Source organism: Halichoerus grypus, chromosome X (assembly GCF_964656455.1).
Source record: "Halichoerus grypus chromosome X, mHalGry1.hap1.1, whole genome shotgun sequence".
Classification (NCBI taxonomy): domain Eukaryota; kingdom Metazoa; phylum Chordata; class Mammalia; order Carnivora; family Phocidae; genus Halichoerus; species Halichoerus grypus.
Window position 1 is genome coordinate 130,636,122 of NC_135727.1, and position 15,140 is coordinate 130,651,261.

General features: G+C 44.3%; 1 protein-coding gene across 7 annotated transcripts in view; it reads right to left on the reverse strand.

The window, feature by feature from the left end:
* GYG2 (glycogenin 2) overlaps window positions 1-15,140 on the reverse strand; it is a 35,095-nt gene that overhangs the window by 19,154 nt on the left and 801 nt on the right. For 4 of the 7 annotated variants that reach the window (XM_036097811.2, XM_036097809.2, XM_036097804.2 and 1 more), the window contains exons 3-4: window positions 1,140-1,314; window positions 87-249 (exon numbers count right to left, since the gene is read on the reverse strand). In XM_036097811.2, the coding sequence (XP_035953704.2) occupies window positions 87-249; window positions 1,140-1,314 (338 nt within the window). Of the gene's footprint in view, window positions 1-86; window positions 250-1,139; window positions 1,315-10,390; window positions 10,533-14,431; window positions 14,730-15,140 lie in introns of all 7 variants that reach the window. The other 3 variants (XM_036097812.2, XM_036097805.2, XM_078064346.1) reach the window with 2 other exon arrangements.

Sequence of the window (15,140 nt, forward strand, 5' to 3'; positions counted from 1 at the left end):
ATCTGGGGAAATGAGGATGAGGCAGGGGTATGGTCCCGGAAACAGCCCCATCCTCTTCCACCCATTTCCAGCTTCCCATCACTCACCATCAAAGCTGCCGTGGTTGGTGGCATGCTGCAGCAAGAGGCCATGGGTCTCCAGCGACGGTTGGAAGACAAATACACCACTGTTGAAGCAGTCCGGCCATCCAGGATCGGGGGCTGCAGAAAACTCTGTCCTATCAAACAGTTCATCGATATTGGATAGCACCTGGCAAAGCAGAGCATGGAGAACCTGTCGCAAGCCTTCTCTTACCTCCGGGATGCAGGTGACAAATGCAGCAGAAACATGAGGACGGTCAGGTCAGACAAAGTCTAGTGTTTGGAAACCTGTGCCCATTTTTTTCTTTTCTTTTTTTTTTTTTTTTTAAGATTTTATGTATTTATTTGACCCAGCGAGAGCACAAGCAGGAAGAGCGCGAGAGGGAGAAGCAGGCTCCCCACTGAACAAGGAACCTGATGCGGGGCTCGATCCCAGGACCCTGAGATCAGGACCTGAGCTGAAGACAGATGCTTAACAGACTGAGCCACCCAGGCGCCCCATTTTTTGGACTGACTCTTCTTTTCGGCTTACATCCAAAAGAGAAGAGTGTGTAAGATTGCTCTCCAGTTTATTTCAAGTGATTGACATAACACCACTTCTGAAACTAAATTATTTTCTCAAGGTTCTTAAAATCTTCTATGGAACTCGCCTGACTGTGTATGCTCTTTAATCTGCCCCAAATGACAAGTGGAGGATGCCACAGCCAAAGAAACCACGTGTACCAGTCCAGTCCGAACTACGCAATTCAAGATGCAATCAAGGCAAAATATTTCTCCTAATTATTCTATTTTGTGTAGATGAAATTATGTGATTATAAAGCCCTCCTAGGGAAGGGGCATGCCTTCAAGTCCTTTAGTGTCCTGGGCAGGGTTAGAGCAGTGCGAGCACTGTGTTATACCTGATTTTCATGAATGTCAATGCTGGTGATAGAGATGCATGTTATTTGCTGGGAATCCACCTGTAAGAACTAGCAGCCTCCTTAAAAAGGGAAAGGCATTGTCTCTGAGGGGTTCCTTATCAAGTGGAGTGTCTGGTGCTCATTTTCCCCCTGTACTCACCAGAGTATCTGCATCTAGGAAGACACACTTGCTATAATGGGTGAGGGTCCAACAGTGAAGCTTGGTGAGGGTGACCCCAAGCTCAGGCCTCTTCAGAAAGGCTAGGTGGATGTAGTCTGCACTGTCGATCAGGTTCACCTCGATTACCTCATCAAACACCTTCGTGAGGATAACCCTGGAAAAGACACATGCCAGGCACTAGGAGAGCAAGGGAACATTCAACAGAGGACATGTTATCCCTTCAAGATGACACCCCTTTGTGACTCACACACATGAAGCATGGATCCGAAACCCCATCAAGCTCACAGCAATCTTCATGTTCAGGTTTTATTTTTCCCATGGAGCTTTGCATACTTTCCACTCATGCTTAAACCTTATGCAAACCTGAAAATCTTAACAACTGTACACAATTGTCTTAGGTAGACTGATTCCAGTCATCCCTCAAGAAGGTACTTCTCTTTGAAAAATGCATGGGCCATGGGAATGAATGCTGAGGAGGTACAAACTGACAGATGGCCACTACAATCTCTATTCGTTTTTATCTTATGTGTTCAAAACCTCCATTATTAATTGCATACAAGTTCAAGACTCAAATTTTGCAAAACTACTTTTTATCAAAATGAAATTTTCCTCTATTCCATTAAATCCTTTTTGATTAAATTCTACTTCATCAGAGGCTGGAATATCTTGTGATGACAAAAATTAAGGAAGAGCCAGAAAAATGATGAAGGCATGTCAAAAGGATACAGGGAGCCAATCAGGATTTGAACAAGAAAACAAATAACAAACCTAAAATATAAAATGAATATTCATGGGTCCATACTAATATCATAATTAAATAAATAAGTAAATGGGGAAGAAGGAGCAGCAATTCCTTATAGAAGAATTCCAAATACTAAATGCATTAGGAACGAGGGAAATAGAAAATCACCATTAGGCTAACACCACGGTAATAATTATTGCTGACAAAGTTCACCGGTGGAGGCTAAAATCAATGCATAAATGTTTTGAGAAGAAATAGCATGTTTTCATAGGCTGAAAGTATCTCCTCCAAGATATCTATCAATTACAAAGACAAAAATCATAACCCCACAGATAATACCTTATCCATATGATCAAGGTTAATATCACCAGTAACAGGTCACAGCAACATCACATACTCCCTGATAGGGCACCCTGGAAAAGGTACATCACTCCTGTGGACTTTTTTTTTTTTTTTTTTTTTGCCAGAAATACATAACCTCAGTCTACTAATGAGAAAATATTGGACAAATGCAAGCCCAAAGAATTCTATAAAACAAATGACCAGTACTCCCCAAAAATGTCAAGATCGTGACACATAAGAAAAGAAGGAGAAAATGTCATAGATGGGAAGTTATAAGGGCAGACATGATCTCTAACGCAACGTGGGATCCCGGATGGGAACAAAATCATGTATCAAAGGCATCCTTTATTTTCAACATTTTGTGTTCCTATTGGAAGTGCTTCCTGTACACATCCGAGATATGGCTGGATTTTACGTTTATTTTCCTATGACAAAATTTTCTCTCCTTTAAATGAGTTTTTTAACCCATTCACCTTTAGTATGATCATTGATATATTCGAGTGGAGTCCTACAGTTTTCCTTTTTTCCTTTTTTTTTTTTTTTTTACATGTATCAGACTTTCTTCTTCTTTGTAATCCTTTCCCACCTTCCACTGCATAGATGAGATTTTTTTTTTCCATTCCATGCATTTTCCATTAATGCTTGGGAAGTTGCACATATCCTTTCTAGTCTTCTGATGGTTACCACCCTCAACTTTTGACACATATTTAAACTTATATTTTCTACTGAATGTAAAAACAGTCGGCATCTGTATCTTCACCCCAGACAAGACAGGAATATCAGCCTATGTTCACTTCTGCCCCTCCCCTCTGCCCCCCTCATTCACCTCTGTGTGGAGTGTAAATCCGAGGTTATTTTCATAATTATGCCTCAACACATTTACAATTAACTTTGAGTTTCACTCATTTATTTGCTTAGTGCTACTCCTTTATTACAAGTTTTTCTTCCTTGGATTCGCATTTCACTCTGCTTGAGTATATCCTCAAGTAATTTTGTTCCCAAACATCTTTGAGGGGTAAAATTTTCAAGCTTTTATGTATTTGGAACATCTTTAATTGGCTTTCGAATTGCACTGATTTGGTTGAATACAGAAATCTCATTCCAAAATTACTTTTGCCCCACCATGGGAGGATGGTGGGGGGAGGGGTGAAACAGGTGACAGGGATTAAGAGGTACAAACTTCCCATTATAAAGTAAATAAGTCACAGAGATGAAGAGTACAGTATAGGGAATGTAGTCAGTAATATTGTCATAATTTTCCACAGTGACCATACTTATTGTGGTGAGCATTCTGTAATGCACAGAATGTCGAATCCCCGTGCTGTACACTTGAAACTAACGTAATACTCTACGTCAACTATACTTTTGTAGACACACACATGAAATTGCTTTGCTCCAGAAAATCTGAGACATCAGCTATCTCAACCTGACTGATGCTGAAATGCTTTTAGCACCTTTCTCTGTTCTTGGTGCTCTGTGATGCCACCCTTTGGTATCGACATTTGCGTTCGTTCATTCTGCTCAACACTCAACGGGGCATTCTCAGAGCTGAAATAGGAGAGGAGTTATTTCCTACAATCCATTCTCTCTTTTGCTCCTTTTGAAACTTCCAGTATGAGGCAGATGTTGATGCTTCTGGAGTCTATCTGTTATATCCTGTACCGGCTTGTACCTTACATTTTTTGGTGCTTTTTCATCGAACGGTATTAAAAGTACCTACATCTCGGAGAGTGTACTATCTCATCGCCAAGTTTCCCTTGCTTTTAACCCAGTTATTTATGGAATTTATGGCATCCTTAGGGTTGTATAAAGATCTGGGAGCAGGGGGGTGGAGGGCAAAAGAAATATCACTCCACGTTGCTACAAATAGACTGTGATGTATGTCCTTAAACCCCTTTGTTCAGCTCTGCCTGTTTTCTCAAAATAAGTGCCTGCGCTTGGAATGAAGTTTCAAGACTACAGTTTGAAGCTTTCTGCAGAAAGATTACCCCACTCTGCACTTGGACTACACAGCCTGGAAGAGCAGAGTGGCGGTCCTCATACCCACACCCTTGGTCACTTTTGGTCACCTGTCACTGTTTGTCAGTGGACCATAGGGCACTGTTCCTCAGCTCTCCCATTGACTGCAAAGTATGTAATGGGTCCTAAAAGAGCTACATGGTTCTGTAATACTGAACCTTCCCAGGATTCCTGGATATTTCTGAATATTTTACAGTTCATCTTGAGTGGACCAGGAGACTGAAGAGAGTCAGTGTTGACAGCTTTTACTGACCCTGAGGAGACAGGAATGGAGGACAGAATCATGTGTTCTTGTGGGGGCCTTTTGGCTTTATCAGGACAGTTCTATGAAAAAATATGGCTGCCCCCAATCACTAGGGGGACTGATGGGCCAGTAGGCAACCAAGAAAGGCCCCATGTTTCCTGTCTTGGCCCCAAACAACACACACAGGGACATGTGTCTACCTCAGGGTCAGCATTCCCAACTCTGCATCTGCTGGAGCCTCTGGTCTGACTCTGAAGAGCAGGGGTCTGGACATAGGGGAATGTGTTTCTCTCCGGGGGCCGAAGAGCTCATCTTTGGCAAGAGGAAATACACTGTACACATTAAGTTGAAACACTTTTGACAAAATGGGTTATAGCCAATTTGCCTCTAGTCTAATGATGTCAATTGATATCAAAGACAAAGGTCTGCCCCCAAAACACCAACATTTACAAAGACAGTTGCCAACCTAGCTGGTCATAAATATCCCCCATAGATGTAATAATGGTTCATACCCTCCACCATTGTGAGATTCATCTGTCCATTTGTGAGGTCTGGTTGTAAGACTTCTTTGAATATTTTACAGACAACAAGCCTCCTCCCCATTAAAGATTTTGTAAATGTGTTCCTTAGTTTATTTGTTTGATCTTTTACTTTTACACATAGTATTTCTGACCTACACAGGTCCTGGTATCCTCCTTTGCTTTCATTTAAGATGGTTTTCCCCACATTCAGATGAATGAAACATCCATCCATGTCAGTGTTTGAAGACATTTTTCCTTATCCCATCTTCAGGGAGGGTTGTGGGTGGTGATCCTACCAGCAGATGGTGGGTGGAGACCAGGGACACTCCAACTCAGAGAATCATCCAGCCCCAGATGTTAACAGTGCCCAGGCTGAGACATCCTGATCTATTGACTTCTAAGATGTCTCTATGCTTTAAAAACTTTACCTTTACACTCATAATCTACCTGAATTCATCTTGGTACACATTTAGCTTTATATTCAAAGGACCATATCATTGCCTTTCTCTGATAGATGGATGGGCTGAATTACATGGAGGTCATGAACTGTCTTCCTTAGGGTACCATTCATGTCTCTACAATACACCTCATGTGGTCTTGCTGCTGTCGTGTATTTGGTGGCTTTTCTCGTCTATATGTAAAACACAACCAAACCTGTAAATCAAATTTGGGTATCAAGATTAGGACAGTTTCTTAAAATAAATGAAGACATTCATTTTTTTTTCTTGTCTCTGAGATCACTCCTATCACATGGAAATTCATTCATTGTGACCAACATAACAGAACGTCCTTTATAACTGCCCGGGCTCAGAACCTTCTACCAGATAAGCTTTTGACAACATTCTCTATTTTCCACCCCGGGGTACTGAGCAGTGTTTTCTACTCTTTCTAGTATCAATGTGGGGTCATCTGAATTTCCCTACAAGGATCAAGTATTTCATCAATATTACCAGCAAAGTGCTCTGTGTCCTATTTGCTTTTAAAATTGAAATTGCATGCAAATGACTACCTTTTCACTTTTATTTTGGATACTTATGTTATCTGTCATCTTAATTTACTTTTAAATAATCCAATACTGGATTTTTAAAAAATCCAACAGGATTTATTTTTTTATTTTTTTATTGTTATGTTAATCACCATACATTACATCATTAGTTTTAGATTCCAACAGGATTTTTTTCCTGTTCCCAGTTTTTAGTTTTTATGGATCTCTTCCTTCTTGCCTTATGTATTTTTTGTTTGTTTGTTCTTAATTTTTTTCCAACTGGATCATTTCTTCACTGATTTTAATTTTTGTATTGTTTGCCTTCTGTATTTTTTGTTTGTTTGTTTTAATATAAAATTTCTTTGAACTTGATAATTTATTTCTTCATTGATTTTAATGTTTTTCTCTGGAATGACTTCAGCTTTCCCATTTGGCTTGTATAGGTAGCATTCAAATTGCTAATATTTTTTTAAGCACCATAGAATTCAATCTTTGATTTGTTCGCTTATGAAATGTTTAGGAATTTCTAATTTAAAATGTCCAAGGGTAATGTGGTTTTTAAATTCGTTTTGCTATTAATGCCTACTTTTATTACATTATAGTCAAAGACTATAACATTCAATTTCTGCTCCAAGTGTCACATTAAATGCCTCCTTGTACCATGAGTATAAAATCAATTTTTCTAAGTGATCCATGGCTGATGAGAACAAAGATCACTGTTTACATAATGCATAACATTTAAGAGATACCTCATGCATTATTCATTAGATCAATTTACTCACGTGTCTGTCTTATTTGTGAGTTAAACACTAGGAAAACGATATAAAAAGACTCTCTCTCTACCATTCTTTGCATTTGCCTATGTATCAGATTGCGTTTTTTAATATGCTTTATATGGTGATTGTTGGCACATAAAGGATCTTGAGCAGTGTTATCTGAAATGTGAATTCTCTTTATTATGTAGTGTCCCTTGCCTAGGTTCTTATACTTAGAAAACCATATGATTGTTTCTGCTTTTCCTTTCTTCTACATGTGATCCAATAACTCTGTCTATCGTTTATTAAATAAATATATCAGATAGAGGAGGTGAGTGGGGGATGGGTTAAGTAGGTGATGGGGATGAAGGGGAGGCACTTGTCGTGATGAGCACCAAGTGATGGATGGAAGTGTTGAATCACTATATTGTGCACCTGAAACTAATATTATGCTGTATGTTAACTAACTGGAATTTTAAAAAATATATTAAAAAATATATAAATTATATATATAAATTATATATAATATATAAGTATACATAAATATATATATAATATAAAATATATTTTATATAAATATATATAAATATAAAAATATAAATTATATATATATAAATATATTAAAAATACATATCAGATAACATGGGTCTCTTTTAAATGTGCATAGTTTCATAAATGTATTTACAATGGTTATTTACCCTCAATACTAGGTTTTTACTAGCCTCCTTATCCTTCCAGAAAGAGCTTTCTCATTAAGTTGTGCTTTTTGATATAACATTCAGCCAGCAGATGACAAATTTTTTTTTTTTTTTAGTAGCAAAGCCCCGAACCACCTGCGTGCTTGAGAATCCCTTCCGACCACGTTGCCAATGACCCATAAACTTGGCCAGATGGCTTCTTGGACAAATCCAGAAATCTTTATCACTGCAACTTTAAAAAGTCATCAATATGTAGACATCTACGTTTGGGGTCTTTATTTGCTTTTCTCACGTTTGGTGATACCCACTTTTTCTGGTGTTTCTTCACTTTGGGAAATTTGCTTCAAATACATCCTTGTTTCCAAGCTGGTTTCATCTGCTCTCAGCTTTGGAGCAGTCCCACCTCTGTTTTAAAGCTTCCTACTCTATAAACTTATGCTCAGATACCAGGAAGCATCTGACATTTTCCATAACAATGACTCTCACAGTCTGCAGGGCGGATTGCATGTAATGGGGTCTCTAGAAAGTTTAATTTTTCGTAATTGTTATTGACTGCTAACATTTCCTCAGCTCACAGCCAGACCCCTTTCAACTCCATCCCCCCGAGCAGCTCTATTTCTATCAACAAATCTCTACTTCCACGAATTTTATTAAAAGCACTCCTCGGATCTTTTCTAAAGTCCTTCCATTCACCCCGCACTAACTTTTTTCACGAATACGGTCTCTCCCCTGAACTTGAGTATGACGTCCCCACCTTCACTTGGGGAGATGTCTTGCAGGCTTGGTGCTGATTTAAATTTTTCTGTGTGTCTTCACCTTGACACAGAAAGTGGGCTTTCCCACCTGATGCTTCGTCAAGGAGCGGGTGGGCTCTCCTCATTCCTTCGGACTACCTAGTCCGGATCAGAACTGGCCTTTCAGATCTCAGCCCCAAGAGCTGGCTGAGCGAACCTGACACCACTCCTTTAATGATGTAGTGAAGGACAGTGGGAAACCCCTCTAGGGGCCATGTCCTCGCACTGAGTAATGAAGTCTCTGTGCCTCCTACAGCCTGATGGAATTCCAGGGGCCACCGCAGCTCCCGCAGCCCCCTCTACTGGTGCCCTGTGCTAACTGGGACAACCCCTTACTCGAGTGGCCATCAGCGTACCAGAGATGAGCCCATGCACACTTTTCCAGGCTTCTGCAAACTCTGGGCCTCCCCGTGTCCTCCAATGCTGCTCACCCAGAGCCTGACTCCCTTCTGCCAACCCCTGCCTCCAGGAAGGCCTCCTCTAACCTCCCACTACCCTTCCAGGCTCACCCCACACATGAACACAATGGCCCTGTCCACGCCGCCTACAGCCAAGAACAAACTGGAAGACCCTCATGCCCATGCCCATGCGTCTATCACAAAACTCTTCTGCCATTCTTTGCATTTGCCCGTGGCAAACTGCGAGCTCCTCCATATTGCAGGCATCTGGACCATGCCTCCAGAAGCCGCAAATTCATGAAGCTCTATTCTTACAGCAGCCGCCTTCAAGAGAAGTCTCCATGCACACGGCTACACCGAGCTGACATCAGTCACCTGGGAACATCCAGAAGGGACAGATGGTCTCCCAAGTGAACTAGCACCATTCGTGATATTGTGGGGACACCACCGCACATGTGTCTACAGATGGGAACGTCCTCACACTCAGGCTGGAATGCACAACCCACTCTACACAACCGAGGCGCCAAGGGGCTCAGGTGTCTGCATCTGTGAGCACACGCACGTGGACCTGCAGGCATCCTTATCAATCTAAGCGTGGAGTCATCCTTGACCTCCCCTCTCAAGCCCGGCATGGCAATCTTAAGCCAAGAGCACGCAGCTCCCGGACTCTGGGAGTCACGTGCATTCAGATCACTGCACGGGCACCCGGCTGTTTCCAGGAGACACGTCATGGACCCATCATGGCAGCAACCTGCCCCCACTTCCTTGTCCCTGCCTACCACGCTTCCCTCTATGAACCCTGTGTCTGCTGAGTGTGACCTCACTGGCTACCAAAAGGGAGCCCTGCTTATCTTGGGGTGGCACCGCCTCCACCCCACGGTCTCCCCTCTGCTTCCTCAGACCCTCAGATCCACCCTCGCTGACCACTGACCTTTGGATAGCTCACAGTCTCTCGTCATGAGGAGTAGATGGTGGACTGGAGCATGGAGTAGGGCAGGCTGAGATCCCCGCTCTGCTACGCCTGCCCGAGGAGTCTTGGTCAATGGGAGCAAGCCCGGCATCAACAGCACCCAACCCAAGGGGAATCATGTGATTCACATGAGTGAGCTTGTGTAGGAAGCTCATAGTGGAGCCAGCCACGTGGCACCATTCACGTGGCCATCAGGTGTTTCATGCGTTCCAGCTCTCAGGAGCCACGCATCTGCTCCGCCTGACGGCCCTGCTCTTTGATGCTCATCTATCACCGATCCCAGGCTCGGCTGGCCCCCGCGTCCCACCTGCTTGTTACATCTCTAAGCCTAGTGAACAGGCTTTGTTTTCCAGAGCAATTGAGAGAAACTCAATTGAGAGAGCAACCCTTCGCCCCTAGACATGCACTCACCACCACAACAGAAGAGCCATGCATACGGCACAGCCCCCTAGAGGTACCTCTACTCATATTCCCTGGGAAACATCCTACATGGTGACGGGGACATACCAGGATGTAAAAATCTATGCTGCACATTGCAGGATTTTGCAGAACCAAATGTGACTGGCTACAACCTCCAACCTTAAACCTCTCACTTCCTCTACCGAGACTCACTTCCTTTGATAACAAATCGAGCGTACCACCGTCAGATGCCCCCCGAGTCAGCGGGAGCTCCAGACACACCGACGGTTCCCGGGACCTCCGCAAGCACAGGTCCTAGAGACGCAGGAATCAGCCAGGCACGGGAGCATCTTCCCGACTTACCTGAGCAGGCTGGACACCTGTGGGGTGATAAGCACCACCAGCTTCCTGGTCGCACGCTGGTTCCTCAGTGACTGTCCCAGAACCAGCGCGCCCTGGCAGTAGATGTCGTTGGTGGCCAGCGTCACGAACGCCTGGTCAGATACTGTGGGTGTGGACAAAGACACCAGAGTCACGTTCCTGGTGGGTCTCAGAAGGTGGCAGGGTTGGTGGTCACCCCTCTCTGAAGCTTCACCAACTGAACCGAGTACCTGCTCCATAGTTTATAAATGTTCACTAAGAACACTTCATTTCCTTCCTTCCTTTCCTCTTTCCTTCCTTCCGTATTTCCTTCCTTCTGTATTTCCTTCCTTCCCTTTCTTTCCTTCTTTCCCTTTCCTTCCTTCTGTCCCTTTTCCTTTCCTTCCTTTCTTCCCTCTTTCCTTCCTTTCCTCTTTCCTTCCTTCCTTCCTTCCTCTCTCTCTCTTTCTTTGTAATCGCTCTGCCCAACGTGAGGCTCGAACTCATCACTCCGAGATCAAGAGTCACATGCTGAGCCACCCGGGCACCCCCTCCATCTTTTCCTTTGAAAACACACAAACACACGCAGACACACACACAGAGTGTAAGGAGCCTGCACGTGATGCCTTGATTTGCTCTGCATTCGAGTCTAAAAAAACTCACCCCAAATACCTGAATCTGAGAAACAAACACATCAAAACATGTAAGCAACTGCCCAATTATCTGAGCTAGGATGCAGATGTCTGCCCAACTCAAAACAAAACAACAAAACAAAACAAAACTGTGCCCAGTTTCACAGTGTCTCACTAGGTGGGGAAGAAATGCTGACAGGGGATCCAACTGATGGCAATTTCCAGTCTAAGTGCATCCTCGCAGTGCTGGTAGCTTTTATGGGGACTTCCAACCAACTTAATTCCTGCTCCCCCAGGAGCTCGTTGCCAGGAGAGAGACAACAGTTTAAAGAAATCCTGTGCAGGCTCCTGGGCTGTCTGCAGAGATTAAAATTCGCAGCACGCACCGCAGGGCAGGAACACACAGACCTCGCTTCTCAAAGAGCAGAGCGTCCTCCCCTCCCCGGGCCGGCGGCTCCCAAAGCAGGGCCCGAAGGACTGGCATTCACGCTAAATATAACATGACGAACGCAAGCTTCTGAGGCCTGGGTCCCACGGGGACCGCCTCCTTGACCTTTTACATTCCATGGGGGTAAATTCCAAAATGCGCCTGTTAGAACAGGCTCCTAGCTGCACGTTCTTGCTGCTGCGGTCTCTTTCCCGAATTAAGAAGGGTCTGCGGATTCCTGGCGTCACCACTGTGACTTGTGGGTTACACTCAGACAGTAAAGTTCGAAACTCAACTTTACAGCCCCCCAAAATATGTATGTATGTATCTGTCTGTCTATCCATCCATCCATCCATATCTTTCTATCCATCCTTCCATGTATCTGTCTATCCATCCATCATATTATCGATCTATCCATCCATCCATCTACCCATCCATCCATCTACCCATCCATCTGTCATATCTACCCATCATACCTATCATCCATCATACCTATCACCTGTCTATCCATCCATCATCCATCCATAGTATCCATCCATTCATCCATCATATATTTCTATCCATCTATCCAACCTTCCATGTATCTGTCTATCCATCCATCATATCTATCTATCATCTATCTATCTATCTATCCATTCATCCATCTGATCTATCCATCCATCCATCCCTACATCTATCTAACCATCCATCTATCTATCCATCCATCCCTACGTCTACCTATCCGTCCATCCATCCATCTACCGATCCATCCGTCATATCTATCCATCATATCTATCATCCATCATATCATCTATCTATCCATCCATAGTATCCATCCATCCATCCATCTATCCATATCTTTCTATCCATCTATCCATTATATCTATCGTATATCTATCTACCTATATCTACAAGATGTTTTAGGGGCAGGAGACACCCCTCATGGACATGTCTGAGACATGGGCACAAAGACTGGGATCCTCCAAAGGCATCAGGGTGATGAGAGAGTCCCATGTCCAGAACAGACCACTCTGCAATGGGATGGCTGTCCAGACAAGAGGAAGGTGCAGCTGCATTTGCCTGAGGGAAGGTACAGGATGGAATATAATACAAACAGCAAAGTCACCCAAACTGGTAACTGCATACACTGGTTTTGCTGCATTTTTATAAGGACATAAATGTAACCGCTTTAATCAGTGGGTATTATGAGCTGAAATATGTCCCCCCTGTCCCCCGGCCAAACTCGTAGGACGTCCTCACTCCCAGGACCTCAGAATGCGGATATATTTGGAGATGGGGTCTTGAAAGACGGGATTCAGGTAAAATATTGGGGTGGGCCCTGATCCCCTAAGACTGGGATCCTCACAGGAAGAGGGGATGAGGACACAGACACGGACAGAGGGATGACCATGTGAGGACACAGGAAGAACACAGAGTTTACACACCAAGGAGAGACACCTCAGGAGGACCCAGCCTTGGCTCCGCCTGGATCTCAGACTCCCAGCCTCTAGGACTGGGAGGAATAACTATATGTTCTTTAAGGCACCCCATCTGTGGGATTTGTTTAGCACCCTAATAAATTGGGGCATTAAACTCAGGAAGCAGACCAGGTAATGTCACACCCACCCTGGGGAAAAGAAGCGGAGCAATCAGCTGGTGACCCTATCAGGTTTAATTTTATATGCAACTGCCCTTTTCAGGCTGAGAAACTATCTTTTTCTACAAAGCTACATTTCCATCATTGTAACTGGCTATATATTTCATATGTAAACAATTTAAATTGGATCCTCCTCAAAGAAAAAGAAAATTCGCAACAGAGCTTAGTTGGATAGTCCTAAAAAGAACATCAAATTCCTTCTAAATGGAAGTTAACACAAAGACGTGAAAAATATCCAACTAGATTATTCCTACTCCTTTTTCCTCTCAATGATCACTAAGGAAACTGTTATCCAATTGCCAGGGTCTGTTTTGACTCAGCATGGTTGATAAATATGGGTCTCCTTCCCCAGAGAGTTATCAAACCAGACACCAGAACAATTAGATTTCCAACCATCTCATGTTTCAGACCTACTTGGTTTGAACACATCAGCTGCTTCCACGTGAGAAACAAGTCACAGGTGAGGGAGGGGGAAGCCGGGAGGTCCTGGGAGCAGAGCTGCTCCACGGTCCGTGGAGGGGAGCACATTACCTGGGAGGGCTTTGGGGACCCCAAGTGACACACTGAGGACAAGCTATTTGTCCAGAAGCTTCCTGATTTGCAGGATGGATGGAGATAGTGCTGGGTCCAGAGAGTGGGTAGACTCCGCCCTTGCTTAGGATGGAGGGATTCGTGGTCCTATCAAAAGGATGACACCACAGCACCCCCGGAGAGCAACCCCCTCTCTCCAGCGACCCCAACACGCAAACTCACGCTCTGCAAGAAAGACGTGCACGTCTGAAGGCTGGCCACCAGGGCCCCGTGCACCATGTTGCAAGATCACTCACAGAGAAGAGCACCGTCAGAGGTGCAAAGACAGACCAGTGGATTTTAAGGTAACGAGGATGAAAACTCATTAACGGGTCTTCAGAGGCCACACTGCCTTGCTTTTAAGAAGCTACCAATGAGCAAGTCTCGCTGTATCAAGGCATGTCCACAACCATCCAAGGACACTGCATTTAGAGTCAGCTGCCACCCAACATGGCGCCGGGGTGGGGACTTTAGGCATTACCACAGAGCGGGGAAACAGAACACGTGTGGCTGTACTCCAACCACGGGTTTAAGAAAAAATAAATATTCTCACAACATCAAGTTCAGCCCGAAGAACATGGTGGCTGAGAGTTTTGTAATGAATCTGGGAGAAAGGTTCATTTTTATCCGTTTCTACTCCTTGTGTGTCCTCCACTGGACCCATCTTCTTATCTGCCCGCCACCCACCGCCCCGAAATAACATGGCTAGCTTCCTCCTTGGCCCCTCCTCTTTCACTCAAAGGTGGTTTTTGTTCCCCAAAAACATGCCGAATACCCACTTCGGGTCTTCGAGCACATTCCAGGGCTGATGGAGATGCATCCGAAGGTTGCTCATTGAATGCTGCCATTATATGGGCCCTAGTGGCTTTGGGGGGAGAGTGGTTTTTACTGTGGAGAGCTGCACACCGCTCCCTGGAACAGAGAAACCGTTCTCCTTCTCCTCGAGACAGAGTCCTACAGCGGGAACCACAGGAAACCCCGCCTCAACCATTTTCCTTTCTGAGGCCAGGCAGGAGAAAAACAGCATGGAAGCTCCTCTGTGATTTTACCAAATTGCTCCTCCAAATACAAAGTAACCTGTTGTTTAAAAAAAAAAATGCGCTCATGGATGATCGGGTCTGGTTTGGTGCAAGATGGGGTGTCTTCATGATAAAAACAGGACAGGCATCTCTCTTATGGGTTAAAGCCACAGTCCCATTATCTAATTTCTAGCCCTCTGAACTGCCCACATCTGATGTACCCAAACCCCCCTGAAGGGCAGGTGTGCAGGACTGAATCTGACCCTCGGGGGCCAGGTCTTGCCCTAAACCCCAGCCATGTGGCCATCCCAAGCCCACTGCCCTGCCAGGGGATTACCCCAATCTTTATTGGAATAAAGGAGTACACCCCGTGGTCTGAACTTGGGAACCTCCAAAGGCACTGTGTTCCTAAAGTTTTAGGGGCACGAACTTCCTATCTGTCTACCAGTGGGTGAGAACTGCCCAAGAA